This window comes from Cebus imitator, unplaced genomic scaffold (assembly GCF_001604975.1).
Source record: "Cebus imitator isolate Cc_AM_T3 unplaced genomic scaffold, Cebus_imitator-1.0 Scaffold775, whole genome shotgun sequence".
Taxonomy (NCBI): Eukaryota; Metazoa; Chordata; class Mammalia; order Primates; family Cebidae; genus Cebus; species Cebus imitator.
Window position 1 is genome coordinate 281,185 of NW_016108090.1, and position 14,909 is coordinate 296,093.

A 14,909-nucleotide genomic window follows, 5' to 3' on the forward strand; every position below is an offset into this window, starting at 1 on the left:
TGGCACCATCTCGGCTCACCGCAACCTCTGCCTCCTGGGTTCAAGCAATTCTCCTGCCTCAGCCTCCCGAGTAGCTGGGACTACAGGCATGCACCATCATGCCCAGCTAATATTTGTATTTTTAGTAGAGACGGGGTTTCACCTTGTTGACCAGGATGGTCTCGTTCTCTCGACCTCGTGATCCACCCGCCTCGGCCTCCCAAAGTGCTGGGATTACAGGCTTGAGCCACCGCGCCCGGCCAATTCATTCTCTTTCATGTGACCATTAGGAAAACAGATGACGCAGTCATGGTCCCTACTATTCAGAATTTTCGGTTTAGAGCACATTAATAAATGTTTGAATTTAGCATCACATGGTCAGTGTAAAGATGGGAAGTACACAGAAGCATTAAGCTTCATTTGGGTCACTTCCCTTTTATTGTTGAGTTTTATGCCACTCCTAAAAAGCTATTCATGGGTAGAAAATAAGTTATTATTATTATTTGTATTGCTTTTACCTTACTAAGAATGAATATTTAGCTTATAATATAATTGCTCTAGTAAAACATAAGAGATCTGCTTAAATATCTTGTTATTGTATGTTAGATATATGGAAGTGGCTTAAATAGATTAAAATTACACAAAATCAGCTGGCATGGTGGCTCACGCCTCTAATCTCAACACTTTGGGAGGCTGAGGTGGGTAGATCACATGGTTAAGAGATCGAGACCACCCTGGCCAACATTGTGAAACCCCGTCTCTACTAAAAATGCAAAAATTAGCTGGGTGTGGTGTCATGCACCTGTAATCCCAGCCTCTCAGGAGGCTGAGGCAGGAGAATCACTTAAACGTGGGAGGCAGAGGTTGCTGTGAGCCAAAATTTTGCCACTGCATTCCAGCCTCAAAAAAAAAATAAAATAAAAATCACAAAATTTGGGAATCAAATTTCTCTTGGGCAGGCTTAGGAAAAACAGAACTAAAAATACTCAACAGCATAGAGATCAGAAGCTTAGGATCCGCTGTCTGTCCCAACACTGCCCAGATTCACCCTCTGCAGAACCTTGTCCAGGTCTGACTCTGCACTGGAATCTCTCACAGTACTGCTTAGAGGACATCAGAGTTTAGGGTTGCTGCTTCTCTCTAGAACTGATGCTCACAATTTCTTGAAACCCAAAAGCAGACAAATGGGAAAAAATATATACTTTGGAGCCTTAAATTTATTCTTTTTAGTTGAAACCAATGTTTCTAGAGACATTCCATCCAGCAACCTGCTCTCCATCTCTGCAGTTTTAGTAGTTTCTTCACAAGTCTCAAAAAAATAAATACAAACACAAAAATTAAAAATCCCTCTGAACTGCCCTTAACACTTCCTTTCTATATCTCTCCCATCTGTTTATATTGAGCTATTTTTCTATATATTTTCTATTTAAAATCCATGGTAGGGAAACAGAAGAAGAAATAGAAATGCTGGTCTCTGCATTTAAATCTAGGGAATTATGAGACACTTAGTACCCATCTCTTAGTGAGTTGAGAAAATTAACATACATGATATGAAGTTCCCAGCACAGTGCTCTGTGACATACTCCTGAGCACACAGAACATTCTCCACAAACATTGCATTAATGCATGTGTACAGTTTGTTTTCCAAATGCAGTCTTACTCAGATGTCACCATCTCCAGCCTCTGTAATATTGAAAGGGCATACGGAGAATGTCATGTTTCACAACGGTGATTGATGAACTCTTTCTTTGGATTTCACTTTGGAAAGTGAAATATTCACTCTTTCTTTAGATAAAAAGTATTTTTGTCGGGATAAGGGTTTTTGGGTAAGGGACTTTGTGTCCTGTGTCTGCTTTCTCAAGCTGACTGCTGCTAAATGGGTCTATGGGGAGCAACATCAGCATTGACAGCGGACCTGTTAACAGAAGCTAATTTATAGACCCTTTCCAAACCTGTAGCACATTGTTACTCACAGTGAGGCCTGGAATAGCAAATAATTTATATGCACACTGAGGCTTGAGACGCAGTGCTCAGCTATGTGATTCTCACCCAGTCTTCTCGTAGGATCACATGACCAATTCAAAGCAATGCCATCACCTGGGCCCTCCCTACAGATTCTGTCTATTGTTCTGGGTGGAAACATCCCTGTTTTTAATTAGGCGCCTCACATACTTCTATGGTGAGGTGAGTCCAGGATCTAGTATGAGGGCTTCCAGATACTTTAGTGAGAGGTGAGTTCACCCTTTTGTTTTACAGAAAAAGGTCACAGGGGCTGCTCTCTTGAGTTTGGTAAGGGCAAGTCAGTGTGGCCTATATTTCCTTTACAGAAGCAGAAATTGCTGGCATGCATCCTTTTTTCTTAAAGTTATGGAATGTTTTAGAGAATATTACTGTGTTAAATGTTATTGTGTTAGATATTTCCAGTCACCCAAATAAGTCAGAATTAGTTCTCTTAACTTACTTCACCTGTAGTCAAATTAAGAACTCAGCCCCGCCGGGCGCGGTGGCTCAAGCCTGTAATCCCAGCACTTTGGGAGGCCGAGGCGGGTGGATCACGAGATCAAGAGATCGAGACCATCCTGGTCAACACGGTGAAACCCCGTCTCTACTAAAAATACAAAAAATTAGCTGGACATGGTGACGTGTGCCTGTAATCCCAGGTACTCAGAAGGCTGAGGCAGGAGAATTGCTTGAACCCAGGAGGCGGAGGTTGCGGTGAGCCGAGATCGCGCCATTGCACTCCAGCCTGGGTAACAAGAGCGAAACTCTGTCCCAAAAAAAAAAAAAAAGAACTCAGCCCCTTGGAAAATATGTGGGTTTTTTTTTTTTTTCTTTTGACATTAAACATTCAGGGATGTAGCCATAGAATTATCTCTGGAGGAGTGGCAATTCCTGAACCCTGCTCAGCAGAATTTTTATGGAGATGTGATGTTAGAGAACTACTGAAACCTGGCCTTTCTGGGTAGGAATAACTTTAATACATAATTTCTAATACTACCTCAGGGTTTCATTTCCTTTCTGTGTAGAATGTTTCTTGGGAGATTTTGTTTTGCATGAATTAATTTCAGTTCCTTTTTCCAAGATAGAATTAGAAATTTGCTGGTGTAGAAAAAAACCTTCAGGATGTTTTATCTTGACATAAATCTTCTTTTTCTTGAGCTGATCTGTATCCTTTACTCTAGATTGGTGGTAAATCTAGAAATTCAGTGGCATAAAATATTATTGCTCACGTTTTAATATTCATGTTCACCACTTACTTTTGATTCAGCAGTATTGGATAGTGAGACTAAGAACCCATGGATTTAAAATACTTAAATATTCTAAAGGTTCTGTTAGAAAACTATTTGGGATAATTTTCTAGAATCTTCTTTATTTTTTTCACTGAGCACAGTACAAGGCTTGTAATTGGAGAATCCCCAGCAATAGTTATGTCATTTTTTTTTTCTAATAAAACAGCTGTCATGCCGGGCATGGTGGCTCACACCTGTAATCCCAGCACTTTGGGAGGCTGAAGCAGGCGGATCACCTGAGGTCAGGAGTTCGAGACCAGCCTGACCAACATGGAGAAACCCCATCTCTACTAAAAATACAAAATTAGCTGGACGTGGTGGCATATGCCTATAATCCCAGCTACTCAGGAGGTGGAGATAAGAGAATCACTTGAACCTGGGAGGCAGAGGTTGCAGTGAGCCAAGATCACGCCACTGCACTCCAGCCTGAAGCAGGCGGATCACCTGAGGTCAGGAGTTCGAGACCAGCCTGACCAACATGGAGGAACCCCATCTCTACTAAAAATACAAAATTAGCTGGACGTGGTGGCATATGCCTATAATCCCAGCTACTCAGGAGGCTGAGGCAGGAGAATCACTTGAATCCAGGAGGAATAGGTTGTAGTGAGCCGAGATCGTGCCATTGCACTCCGGGTGGGGCAACAAGAACTAAACTCCAAATAGAAAAAAAAAAAAAAAAAAAAAAAACAGCTGTCACTATCTCCAAGCCAGATCAGCTCACTTGTCTGGAGGAAAAGAAATAGCCCTGCAGTGTGAAGAGACATGAGACATAACACAGTAACCAGACTCCCAGAGGGTGAGAGTGAATGAAGGAGATGACATATGCAAGAGGACCATCAAAGGTCAAGGAGAAAGTCAAGACTTAAAATGTACTTTTAGAAGCTCTGCTCCAACAATTTTTGAGAAGCCTGGTTTTGTTTGTTTGTTTGTTTTTCCTTTCTTTCTTTTTTTTTTTTTTTTTTTTTTTTTTTTTTTTTTTTTTTTTTTTTTTTTTTTTTTTTTTTTTTTTTTTGAGACAGAGTTTCGCTCTTGTTACCCAGGCTGGAGTGCAATGGTGGGATCTTGGCTCACCGCAACCTCCGCCTCCTGGGTTCAAGCAATTCTCCTGCCGCAGCCTCCCGAGTAGCTGGGACTACAGGTGTGCACCGCCATGCCCAGCTAATTTTTTGTATTTTTAGTAGAGACATGGTTTCACCATGTTGACCAGGATGGTCTCGATCTCTTGACCTTGTGATCCACCAGCCTTGGCCTCCCAAAGTGCTGGGATTATAGGTGTGAGCCACCATGCCCACCTTATTTTTTCCTATTTACAAGTAGGAACATCTTTTGTCTTATACTCCTGAATCTTCTAAGGAGTCTCCGTTTTCTTTAGTGATGTCTTTAATTTTACAGTGAGAGCCAATGTTCACTCTTTTTTTTTTGTTTTGTTTTGTTTTGTTTAGAGACAGGGTTTTACCATGTTGGTCAGGCTGCTCTTGAACTCCTGACCTCAGGTAATCCGCCTGCCTCAGCGTCCCAAAGTGCTGGGATTACAGGCCTGAGCTACCGCGCCCGGCCTCGTTCATTCTTGCTCATAAGCCACTGCATGATCTTACTGCTCTTCTATTGCTTTTGGAGATACTGATATATTTGTGTATATATTATGTGTATGTGTGTGTGTGTGTGTGTGTGTGTGTGTGTGTGTGTGTGTGTGTATTTTTTTTTCCAGTTGTCAAATGACCCTTTATTGAAATATTTTCCTTTGTGCTTCTTAACTAGCTGGTCATTCCACAGCACCACTGTTGATGTCATCTATGATGTCATGAATGTGGCAGCCATCAGTATTATAGCCCACAGACTGGGCAGTCCCCAGAATCTCTTTAATGGTTCCAGAAAGTTACCCGGCTAAAGATCGGTTCTTCATCTGTCGAGCAATGTTTAATGTTTTTCTGTTTTTTATGTCTCTTGGTGTTTCCTTGAGGACTTTGATGATCAGGGCAGAGGCAGAATGCACCACCTAAATCTGGGCTTGTTTGTTCTGAACAGTCAGTTTTACTAAAATCTTCAGGCCCTTCCGATCATCCGTTGCCTTGGCAATGTTATCACCAACATTTTTTGAAGACAGACCCAGGGAGCCAATCTTGGGTGCCAGTGCAGAAGTGGCAGCAACTTCACCTGGCCTCAGGTGATCTGTCTGCCTTGGCCTCCTAAAGTGCTGGGATTATAGGCATGAGCCATCATGTCTGGCAGAATTGATGTTTTTTATTACTTCCTCCAATGTATTAAATCTCTAAACCTTTATTTAATGAACACTAGTTTTTAGGTGTGTAATTTGGAGAAAATTCTTTCCACATTCATTGCATGTACAGAGTTTCTGTAATATAAGTTCTCTGATGTTTACTAAGGCAGCAGTCTTTAAACTTTTTGGAACCAGAGACTGGTTTCATAGAAGACAATTTTTTCATGGACCAAGATTGTTATAAACACTGTGCAACCTAGTTCCATTGAATGGGCAGTTCACAATGGAGTTTTAGCTTCTATGAGAATCTGTGCAGCCAGGTTTCTAACAGGCCATGGACCAGTACTGGTTCACAACCTGAAAGGTGGGGACCCCTGCACTAAGGTATAAACAATAATTAAATACTTTGCCACCATCTTTACTTTTTGTATTGAAAGCATGTAAAAATAAAATCTATTTTTGTATTTTGTAAAGGAGGTTTGATTTTTTTTTTTTGTAGCTGGTCTTTGTCCTTGATATAGATAGATCAGGACACTGAAAGAGAGTTTCCACACCAATTCAGCTATCTAGGAATGTTTTGGTTGGAGTTCATATATTCAGCACACATATATGTATTAAATACCTACTTTGTCCGGTCACTTTCCTAGAACTTTGGCATAATTCAGTGACTAAAGCAGCAATATCCTCTGGGCCTCAATTCTGTTCAGGGACTGAGATACTCCAAATAGACATCAAAAGGTCATTTTCACAGAACGTGAGGCCCTCATGACCTCTTCTATGTATGGATGCATCCTCTTAGATTCTGATCAGGGTTTCAGAGCTCAGGGCCAACTATAAACTGGGTGGACTTCAGGTCTAGAAGGAAGACCTCCTGCCACCCAAGAGTATGGGAGGAATATGTAAGCTGTGGCTGAGGAGAGGTTGGTAGAACTTTGGGTGTATACATCCTATGTTTCCCATGAGAGGAATGACTGGGGCTAGGCACTTTGGGAGGCCGAGGCAGGCGGATCACCTGAGGTCAGGAGTGTGAGACCAGCCTGACCAATATGGTGAAACCCTGTCTCCACTAAAAACACAAAAATTAGTTGGACATGGTGGCAGGTGCCTGTGGTCCCAGCTACTCAGGAGGCTGAGGCAGGAGAGTTGCTTGAACCCAGGAGATGTAGCTTGCAGTGAGCTGAGATTGCACCACTGCACTGCAGCCTGGGTGACAGAGATTTTGTCTCTAAATAAATAAATAAAATGTAATCTTCAAAGGGTGCTTTAGCCAGCTCTCTGAGCTGCTAGGATTATGAGAAATGCATGACTTCCTTCCAGGGCAAAGAACAGCATTGAAAAATAACATAATAGCTGTGACACAGATTTTTCAGGCATAGCTTTGATTTGACATGTCAGAACATTTCAGATTCTATATCCCTGTGCCAGACTGTTTTACATTGCTCCACCGACTATTAATTTTTACTGAAATCAAGGTTTAACAAAATAACTTACTTAAAAAGTCTAAGAAGAGGAAAGCAAATTAGCCAGAGATAATCAGTTCTTCCTGAAAAACACTTTTCTCATTAAATTTTTTCTGAAGTTACTTGACTGGCTTCAGGTAGAATTTTAAATTCTCTTTAAAAACAAAAGGACTGACAAAAGTTAACAGGATCATGTGTACCTCTAAATAATTAGTCTGTACCTATTTTAAGTAAATAAGAAAAAACAAAAAACACTTCAAAGGAGTCATTACCTTTGGGGAATGAAAAGCAACTTTTGCCTAATGGTCCCAATGTACATATACACCCCGTCCCCCAACCTGCCAGGAAGACCATGTCTGGAGCCTAAGAGGGCCGGGCCCAGGTGGTCTGGGCAGGGTCCAATGGGTCGCATGTCCGCACCGAGGGTCCCAATTTGAGGGACTGGGCGATGCGGAGGGGTCTGGGTATCCCATAGGCTGGGACTTGTGGTGGCCCTTGCCGGGGTAGCGCTGGTTCCCACTCTGGGAAGTTGGTCCCTGCTGCCCAGAGAGTCTCTGCGGCCACGTAGGAGGGACCGCGGCGGGGAGGAAGAGGAACCAGGCTGCCTAGGGGTCCTTAGTATGGTGGGGCTGGCAGAATTCGGGGAGCCGGAACCCGGCCACAGATTTTTTTGGGAGGGGGGTGGGCGCTCTCCTGCCGGTGCCCGAGTGGACATGGGGGTCGCCTGCCTGCGGGGAGCCTGAGGACCCAGGACACCCGCCCCTACTAAGGATGCCCGGCCTGCCTTTGCACTCCACCTGGCCATGGCCATGGTGGCGGCACCACCTTGGAGCCCCTGAGCGAGGAGCAGCGCGGGTTGTGTGGGGGAGGAAGGGGGCAGTAGGGGGGGAAGGAGCCAGCAGCCACTGAGGAGGGGCCAGGGGAACTGGACACGCCTGGGTGGGGAAGAGGCTGTGTGTGAGTGGCACTGCCAGGTGAGTTCCGGGTTCTGCTGCCACTGCTCCAGAAGGTCACTGCTTGACGGGCACAGCCGTGTGTGTGGCTCCTGGAGCCGCAGGGCCACCACCAAAGCGTGGGAGGGGAGCCTGGCCCATGGCATCCACAGACTCTGCCTCTAGGCCCCAAGTCCTAGCCAGATTTGCCAAAGCCAGAGGCTGGAATTTCAAGGGAGAGGGTTCAACTGAAACTCAGCCCCTGCCCAAAGTGGCCAGCATGACGTGGTGACACTAGTGCCAACACTGCCCCTACCCTACTCTCAAGCCGGGTGGGCACACCCAATGCCAGCTAGACATAAGGGTCAGATGTCTCAGAAGTGTGGGGCTGCCGGCAGTCAGGGTCTTGCAAGACAAGGAAAGTCTTCTAGAAGGAACCCTGAGACCAGGAAAGGAGACAAGAGCTCCAGGCCCACCTTGCAAAGTCGCCTCAGTTTTCGAGGTGTGGCCCTGACAATCCCCTGCCAAATCGCCAAGGGCTCCAGGTGCCATTTGCCCTGCACACGCGCTGCCAGACTCCTAGCTGCCAACCAGAGAGGGGTGGCCTGGAGGAGGCTGCCAAGGACCCAGCCTGGGCAAGGGGGGTGCTGACACCCCCATCCCCACCCAGCCTCACAACCATGGGAGGCCCTGGACTTGTGAGTGAGAAGGATTGGGGCAGGTGGTGCAGCGGACCCCTGACTGATTTAAGGGTGAATAACCTGAGTGGAGCCCCCGGTTGGTGGAGTGGTGGAGGCTCTGAGATGTGGTTGGGGATTGCAGGGGGTTGGAGGACGATGTCTGCCGGCATCCGTAGGGCTCCAGGCTGCCAGTTTTCTGGCCAGACTCTTGCTTTCCTCCTTGAACCTCAGTTTCCTCACCTGTCCAAGACCATGAACACGGCAGAGCCATTTGGATCATTAGGCCAGGTACTCCTGCTAAGTGTTTATCAACCTGCCTGGTCTCTGGACTTTTTTCTTTCCTGACTTTGTTAAGCAACTGCTGCCCAATGTCTACTATTGGGGAGTGAGTTGGGGAGACAGGACGGCAGAACCCTCACCTTTGGCTTTAGAGTCTATTCCGGGCGTCCCCTCTCTTTTGGCTCAATTAAAGCACATAGCTCTGGTAACAAGTTTCCTACCCAAGCCAGCTGTAGAGTCCAAAACAAAAATGGTTTTGTTTGCTGACAGCAGGGCCTCAATTTACCCCAAAATCCAAACCCTTTTGGGTGGTCAGCTTCAGACAGCAGTCTGAATTTCATTCTTGTCCTCTGGGGATCAACCTAAGGCCCTTATGATGAAGACTTTCTCCCCCTCCATCCTACCTCCATGACTCCCACGATGTGTTGGGGGGTCCTTAACTGTAGTGACCTGGAATTGGGAACAAGGTTTCCCCAGCAGGCTGGCCTGGCATAGCCTGATGGACATCAGCCCTAGGGCAGGAGACCCAGGGCAGTGAGGGTCTCCCAAACTCACTTTCACATGCTGCAGCCATTTAATGGGATGTGGTAGCCTGTCTGGGTCCCCTGCCCTTCAGGAAGGGAATTTTATCTTGTGCCATGGTGGGAGAAACTGAGGCACAGGGCCAGTGAGTGACAAAATCACAAAGGCTGTGTGACTGGAAAATGATCCCCAGGCTCAGCAAGGCCCCCACAAGATTGAGAAGCCTTTGGGCTGTAGCAGTAGCATGTTCTTGGCTTGTGGCACCCTGGTTTACATCAGCATCTTGTGTGGGTAATGGTGGGGTTTCTGGCAAAAAACAGTGGCCCATGCCTGTAATCCCTACATTTTGGGAGTCCAAGGCAGGTGGATCACAAGGTCAGGAGTTTGAGATCAGCCCTAGCAAAATGGTGAAACATAAAAAAATACAAAAATCAGCTAGGTGTGATGGCGCACGTCTGTAATCCCAGCTACTCAGGAGGCTGAGGCAGGAGAATCGCCTGAACCCGAGAGGCAGAGGCTGCAGTGAGCTGAGATCGCACCATTGCACTCCAGCCTGGGTGACAGGGCAAGACTCTGCCTCAAAAAAAAAAAAGGATTCTGTGAGGTAGAGAGATATTACCTTTCTTTCCCTGGCCTTGGGCACAGCAAGTCTTGTTGTGTGATGTATATGAGGACAAGTGTCTGTGGGGTGGAGGTCGGTCCTCTCTTTTCTTGATCAAGAAAGAACCCATACTGGGGCTGCCTGGGGGATTATTGGCCAGTTGTGCCTGACAGCTGGGTGGAGCATCAGGGGGTTCAGCTGGCCTGTGCCCTGCTGCCACCGCCCTAGGAAGAGCCAGACCCTGCACTGTTAGTGCCCAGTCATGCCCTGTCACACACTATTCTTCACCTGGCAACCCCCTGCCTGACTCCCTCAACTCAGTCCCTATTGTGTCTCCCCAGAGACCCTGTGGGCCTTGGGATGGATTGCAGGAGGCAGGGAATCTGCTACCAACCTCTGCTTGAAGTTGGGGTCCCTGGCCTCTGCCTGCACGTAATGGACAGGTCATGAGTCTCTCAAAGGTCAGCTCTCAGCCTAATGCAGAGCCCTAACCTGCTCCTCACTTTGCACTGGTGGAGGCTTCAGTCACGGCTGGCATCGTTCCTTCCCAGATCCCAGGAGAGAAGCAGATTCTGAAAGAGGATCTCCGAATTTTCCAGCTCAGCTGAACCCTCGGCCCCTGCCCTTGACCACACACTCTGGTTTTCTCCCTAGTCCCTGCTTGCCTCTGCACACCTGGTTGTCCTAGGGAGGTGATTGGTGTTTCTGCCTCCTGTGTGCTTGGGCTGTGAGAAGGCACTATCTGGCAGTGGGCAGCATCGTCACTGTGGTCTCTGTTCTGGAAAACAGCCTCTGCCACAGCCTACTGGGCTTTCCATCACCCTGGGGGCCACCACTCACCCTGGGAGGGCAGCTCGGAGCTCTGGGAGGTGCCTCTTCCCAACTTCTGTCTGCACAGCTTCCACCTGTGCCTCCTCTGTGTCCTTTGAGAGATGGGTATGTCTCTGCCGGTGAATGGCAGCCAGGTCACCACGAGGAGGGCCTCTCTCCCTACTCTATCCTGGGTCCCTTTTGCCTTTCTCCTGACAGATGCTGGCCTAGCTTCCCCATGAATCCTCACAGGAAGCAGGAAGACAGCTCCCACCGCAGCCTCCAGGAAAAAGGAAAACCACTTAGGCTGTGAGGGAGGGGCTGGCAGCAGTCCTGGGCACCCAGATGGGAAGGGGAGGCAAGGCCTCTAGAACCTCATCCTTATTAGGTGCCACCAGACCCTGGAACATGGCAGTGGGTGGCCTAGGATCTCATTTTCTAATGGGCAGACACCACCCAGCTGCCTTCTAGTCTTGTCACTGTGGGCATCTGAGTTCCCCCTCCTGGTAAACTGCTCCCAAGGCATGTCCTGGCTCCTCCACCCGGCTGGGGTACCTGCTGCATTCTGGACCATGCTGCTGCTGGACCTGTCCCAGTGTGCCTTCTTGGGAAGGTGGGGGCTCCCCGGGAGGATGCCCTCATTCCCTAAAGTCCCTCAAGCCAGGATGGAGCCCCTGGGGCCTCTCAGCAGGAGCAGCAGCTTGGAGGAAGCAGACAGAGAGGGTAGGAGACACACAGCCCAGCCCTGATAATGCCCGGGAGTTTGTGGACACTGTGGTGATGCTCCTGGGAGCGTTGTCCAGCCCAGGCAGGAATCCTCAAAAGGCCAACAGTCTCTCTCCATAGAAGGGGAAATTGAGGCTGGAGTTAGACAGAAGGAGCCTTTGAAGGGGGTCAGGTCAGAATAGCCTCTGTTTTCCATTTCTGTAGTGGCCTTCATGTGCCAGGGTCCCCCTACTGGACTCGGCCCCAGTGGATGGACAAGAAGCTGCTGGCCATGCCGGCCATCCAGCCCATTCACTTCCACTCTGACCACCAGCAATCCAACTCTCTCCATTTCCTGGCTAGAGAGCCACAAGGAGGTCCACAAAGAGTGTCACATCAGGGCATCAAGGTTGGCCTGGTGGTGGGGGCATGACCTTTGGACCTGGGAGAAGATGCAGGTGGGTCTAGGGTAGGGGGCTCTGCAAAACAGGGCCTGTGATTCAGTCCACTTAGCTGAGCATCCACCCACAGTTGGGGCACCAGCTGTGGAGCCTGGTGATGGAGGGTAGAGAATAAACTCCATTCTCACACTCCTATAAAGAACTACCTGAGATTAGCCGGGTGTGGTGGCTCATGCCTGTAATCCCAGAACTTTGGGAGACTGAGGCAGATGGATCATGAGATCAGGAGTTCAAGACCAGCCTGACAAACATGGTGAAACCCTGTCTCTACTAAAAATACAAAAATTAGCTGAGCGTGGTGGCACATGCCTGTAATCCCAGCTACTTGGGAGACTGAGGCAGGAGAATCACTTGAACTGGGGAGGCAGAAGTTGCAGTGAGCCAAGATTGTGCCACTGCACCCCAGCCTGGGTGACAGGGCAAGACTTCGTCTCAAAAACAAAACAAAACAAACAAAAAAAAACTGCTGAGACTGGGCAGTTTATTAAGAAAAGAGCTTAAATTGACTCACAGATCTGTAGGCTGTACAGGATCCATGACTTGGGAGGCTTAGGGAACTTCACACTGTGGCAAAAAGTAAAGAGGAAGTCTGCACGTACTACCTGGTTGGAGCAGAAGGAAGAGAGCAAAGAGGACGGTGCCACACACTTTTAAACAACCAGATCTCTTGAGAGCTCACTCACTATCATGAGAACAGCGGAAGTCCGACCCCATGATTCAATCACTGCCCACCAGGCTCCTCCTCCAAAGCCTGGGGATTGTAATTTAACATGAGATTTGGGTGCCATATCAGGCAGCATCCTGAAGGTGTACCCACTGGACATGCTGGGTGAGAGCTGCAGGCAGGGTCAGGCAGCAGACGATCCTTACAGTTTTTGTGTGCCCCTGCATATTGCTGTCCTTACTGGCCCATTCTGCAGGCATGGCAGCTGGCCAGCCAGACAGTGCTGCTGGGCAGTGAGGTGGAGTTACGCTGCAAGGTGTGCCGTGACTTAGCATGTGGAGGTGAACAGCAGGAAGGTGGGCACTGGCGGCACACCCTACCTCATCATGATCAACATGGATGCCACTGCTGGCTGGATCCAAGGGGTGGGCAGGCTGGGGGGGCTCCACTTCACTGAAATCTACCACGATTATAGAAGTTTTAGAGGAGCCCGTGAAAGACAATTTTATGGCACTAGCCAGGAGACAAAATCCTCTGCAGTGAGTAGTTCTGGATATGGACTTGCTGCTAGTTCATGGCATTTTCTATTAACCAAGTCTGAAATTAGATGCACTTCCTCCTAAAGTGAGAATATACATGTCAGTCAAAAACAGTGAGAATCACTTTTTTTTTTTTTTTTTCCTGAGGCAGAGTCTCGCTCTGCCACCCAGGCTGGAGTGCAGTGGTGCAGTCTCAGCTCACTGCAACCTTCACCTTGTGGGTTCAAGCAATACCAGCGTAAATCACTTCTGTGACTTTTGTTCCTTTCAAAGTTATTTGTTTCAAAATTGGTCAGGTGTAGTGGCGCATGCCTGTAATCCCAGCTACTCGGGAGGCTGAGGCAGGAGAATTGCTTGAACCTGGGAGGTGAGGTTGCAGTGAGCCAAGATTGCATCATTGCACTCCAGGCTGGGCAACAAGAGCAAAACTCTATCTCAAAATAAATAAATAAAAATTAAACAAATGTGAATACTGGTCAGGCACTGTGGCTCCTGCCTGTAATCCCAGTACTTTGGGAGGCCGAGGAGCACATATCACTTGAGGTCAGGAGTTCAAGACTAGCCTGACGAACATGGTGAAACCTTGTCTCTACTAAAAATACAAAAAATTAGCCGGGCATGGGTGGCAGGTGCCTGTAATCCCAGCTACTCAGGAGGCTGAGGCAGGAGAATTGCTTGAACCCAGGAGGTGAAGGTTGCAGTGAGCCGAAATTGCACTATTGAATTCCAGCCTGGGCAACAGAGTGAGACTCTGTCAAAAAAAAAACAAAAAAAGATATACTGAAGAATAAAAGAAAAAAGAAAACATGATGCTCAACATCACTAATTATCAGAAAATTTCAAATCAAAACCAGCATTTTTACACTGTTGGTGGTAATGTAAACTAATACAATCACTATGAAAAACAGCCAGGAGATTCTTTAAAGAACAAAAAGTATAACTACTATTTGATCCAGCAATCCCACTCCTGGGTATTTACATACAGACAAAATGTCATTGTATAAAAAGAGACTTGCACACACACGTTTACAGCAGCACAATTTGCAACTGCAAAAATATCGAACCAGCCTAAATGTCCATCAACCATCAAGTGGATAAAGAAAATGTGGTACATATATATACCATGAAAAATACTCAGCCATAAAACAAAAAATTGAATAATGACATTCACAGCAACTTGGATAAAGTTCAAGACCATTATTTATTTTGAGACGGAGTCTTACTCTATCACCCAGGCTGAAGTGCAGTGCTGCGATCTTGGCTCACTGAAACCTCCAACCTCCACCTCTCAGGTTCAAGTGATTCTCCTGCCTCAGCCTCCCAAGTAGCTGGGATTACAGGTGCCCACCACTATGTCCAGCTAATTTTTGTATTTTTAGCAGAGACAGGGTTTCACCATCTTGGCCAGGCTGGTCTCGAACTCCTGACATTGTGATCCACCTGCCTCAGCCTCCCAAAGTGCTGGGATTACAGGCATGAGCCACTGCGTCTGGCCAAAGACCATTATTCTAAGTGAAGTAACTCAGTAATATAAAACCAAATATGGTAAGCTGTCACTAACAAGTGGGAGCTAAGCTATGGGGATTCAAAATAATAAGAACTATATAATAAACTCCAGGGACTCGAGGGGAAGAGTAGGAGAGGAGTGAGGGTTAAAAGACTACACATTGGGTACAGTGTACACTGCTCAGTTGCTGGGTGCACCAAAATCTCAGAAACCACCACTAAAGAAATTATGTGGGCCGGGCACGGTGGCTCAAGCCTGTAAT

At 47.3% G+C, this 14,909-nt stretch overlaps 1 protein-coding gene across 1 annotated transcript in view; it reads left to right on the forward strand.

Moving 5' to 3' along the window:
* LOC119469695 (zinc finger protein 430-like) overlaps nucleotides 1-14,909 on the forward strand; it is a 59,030-nt gene that overhangs the window by 5,325 nt on the left and 38,796 nt on the right. Inside the window, 2 exon segments of the mRNA XM_037735301.1 lie at nucleotides 2,139-2,210; nucleotides 2,826-2,941. Coding sequence (XP_037591229.1) covers nucleotides 2,139-2,210; nucleotides 2,826-2,941 — 188 coding nt within the window.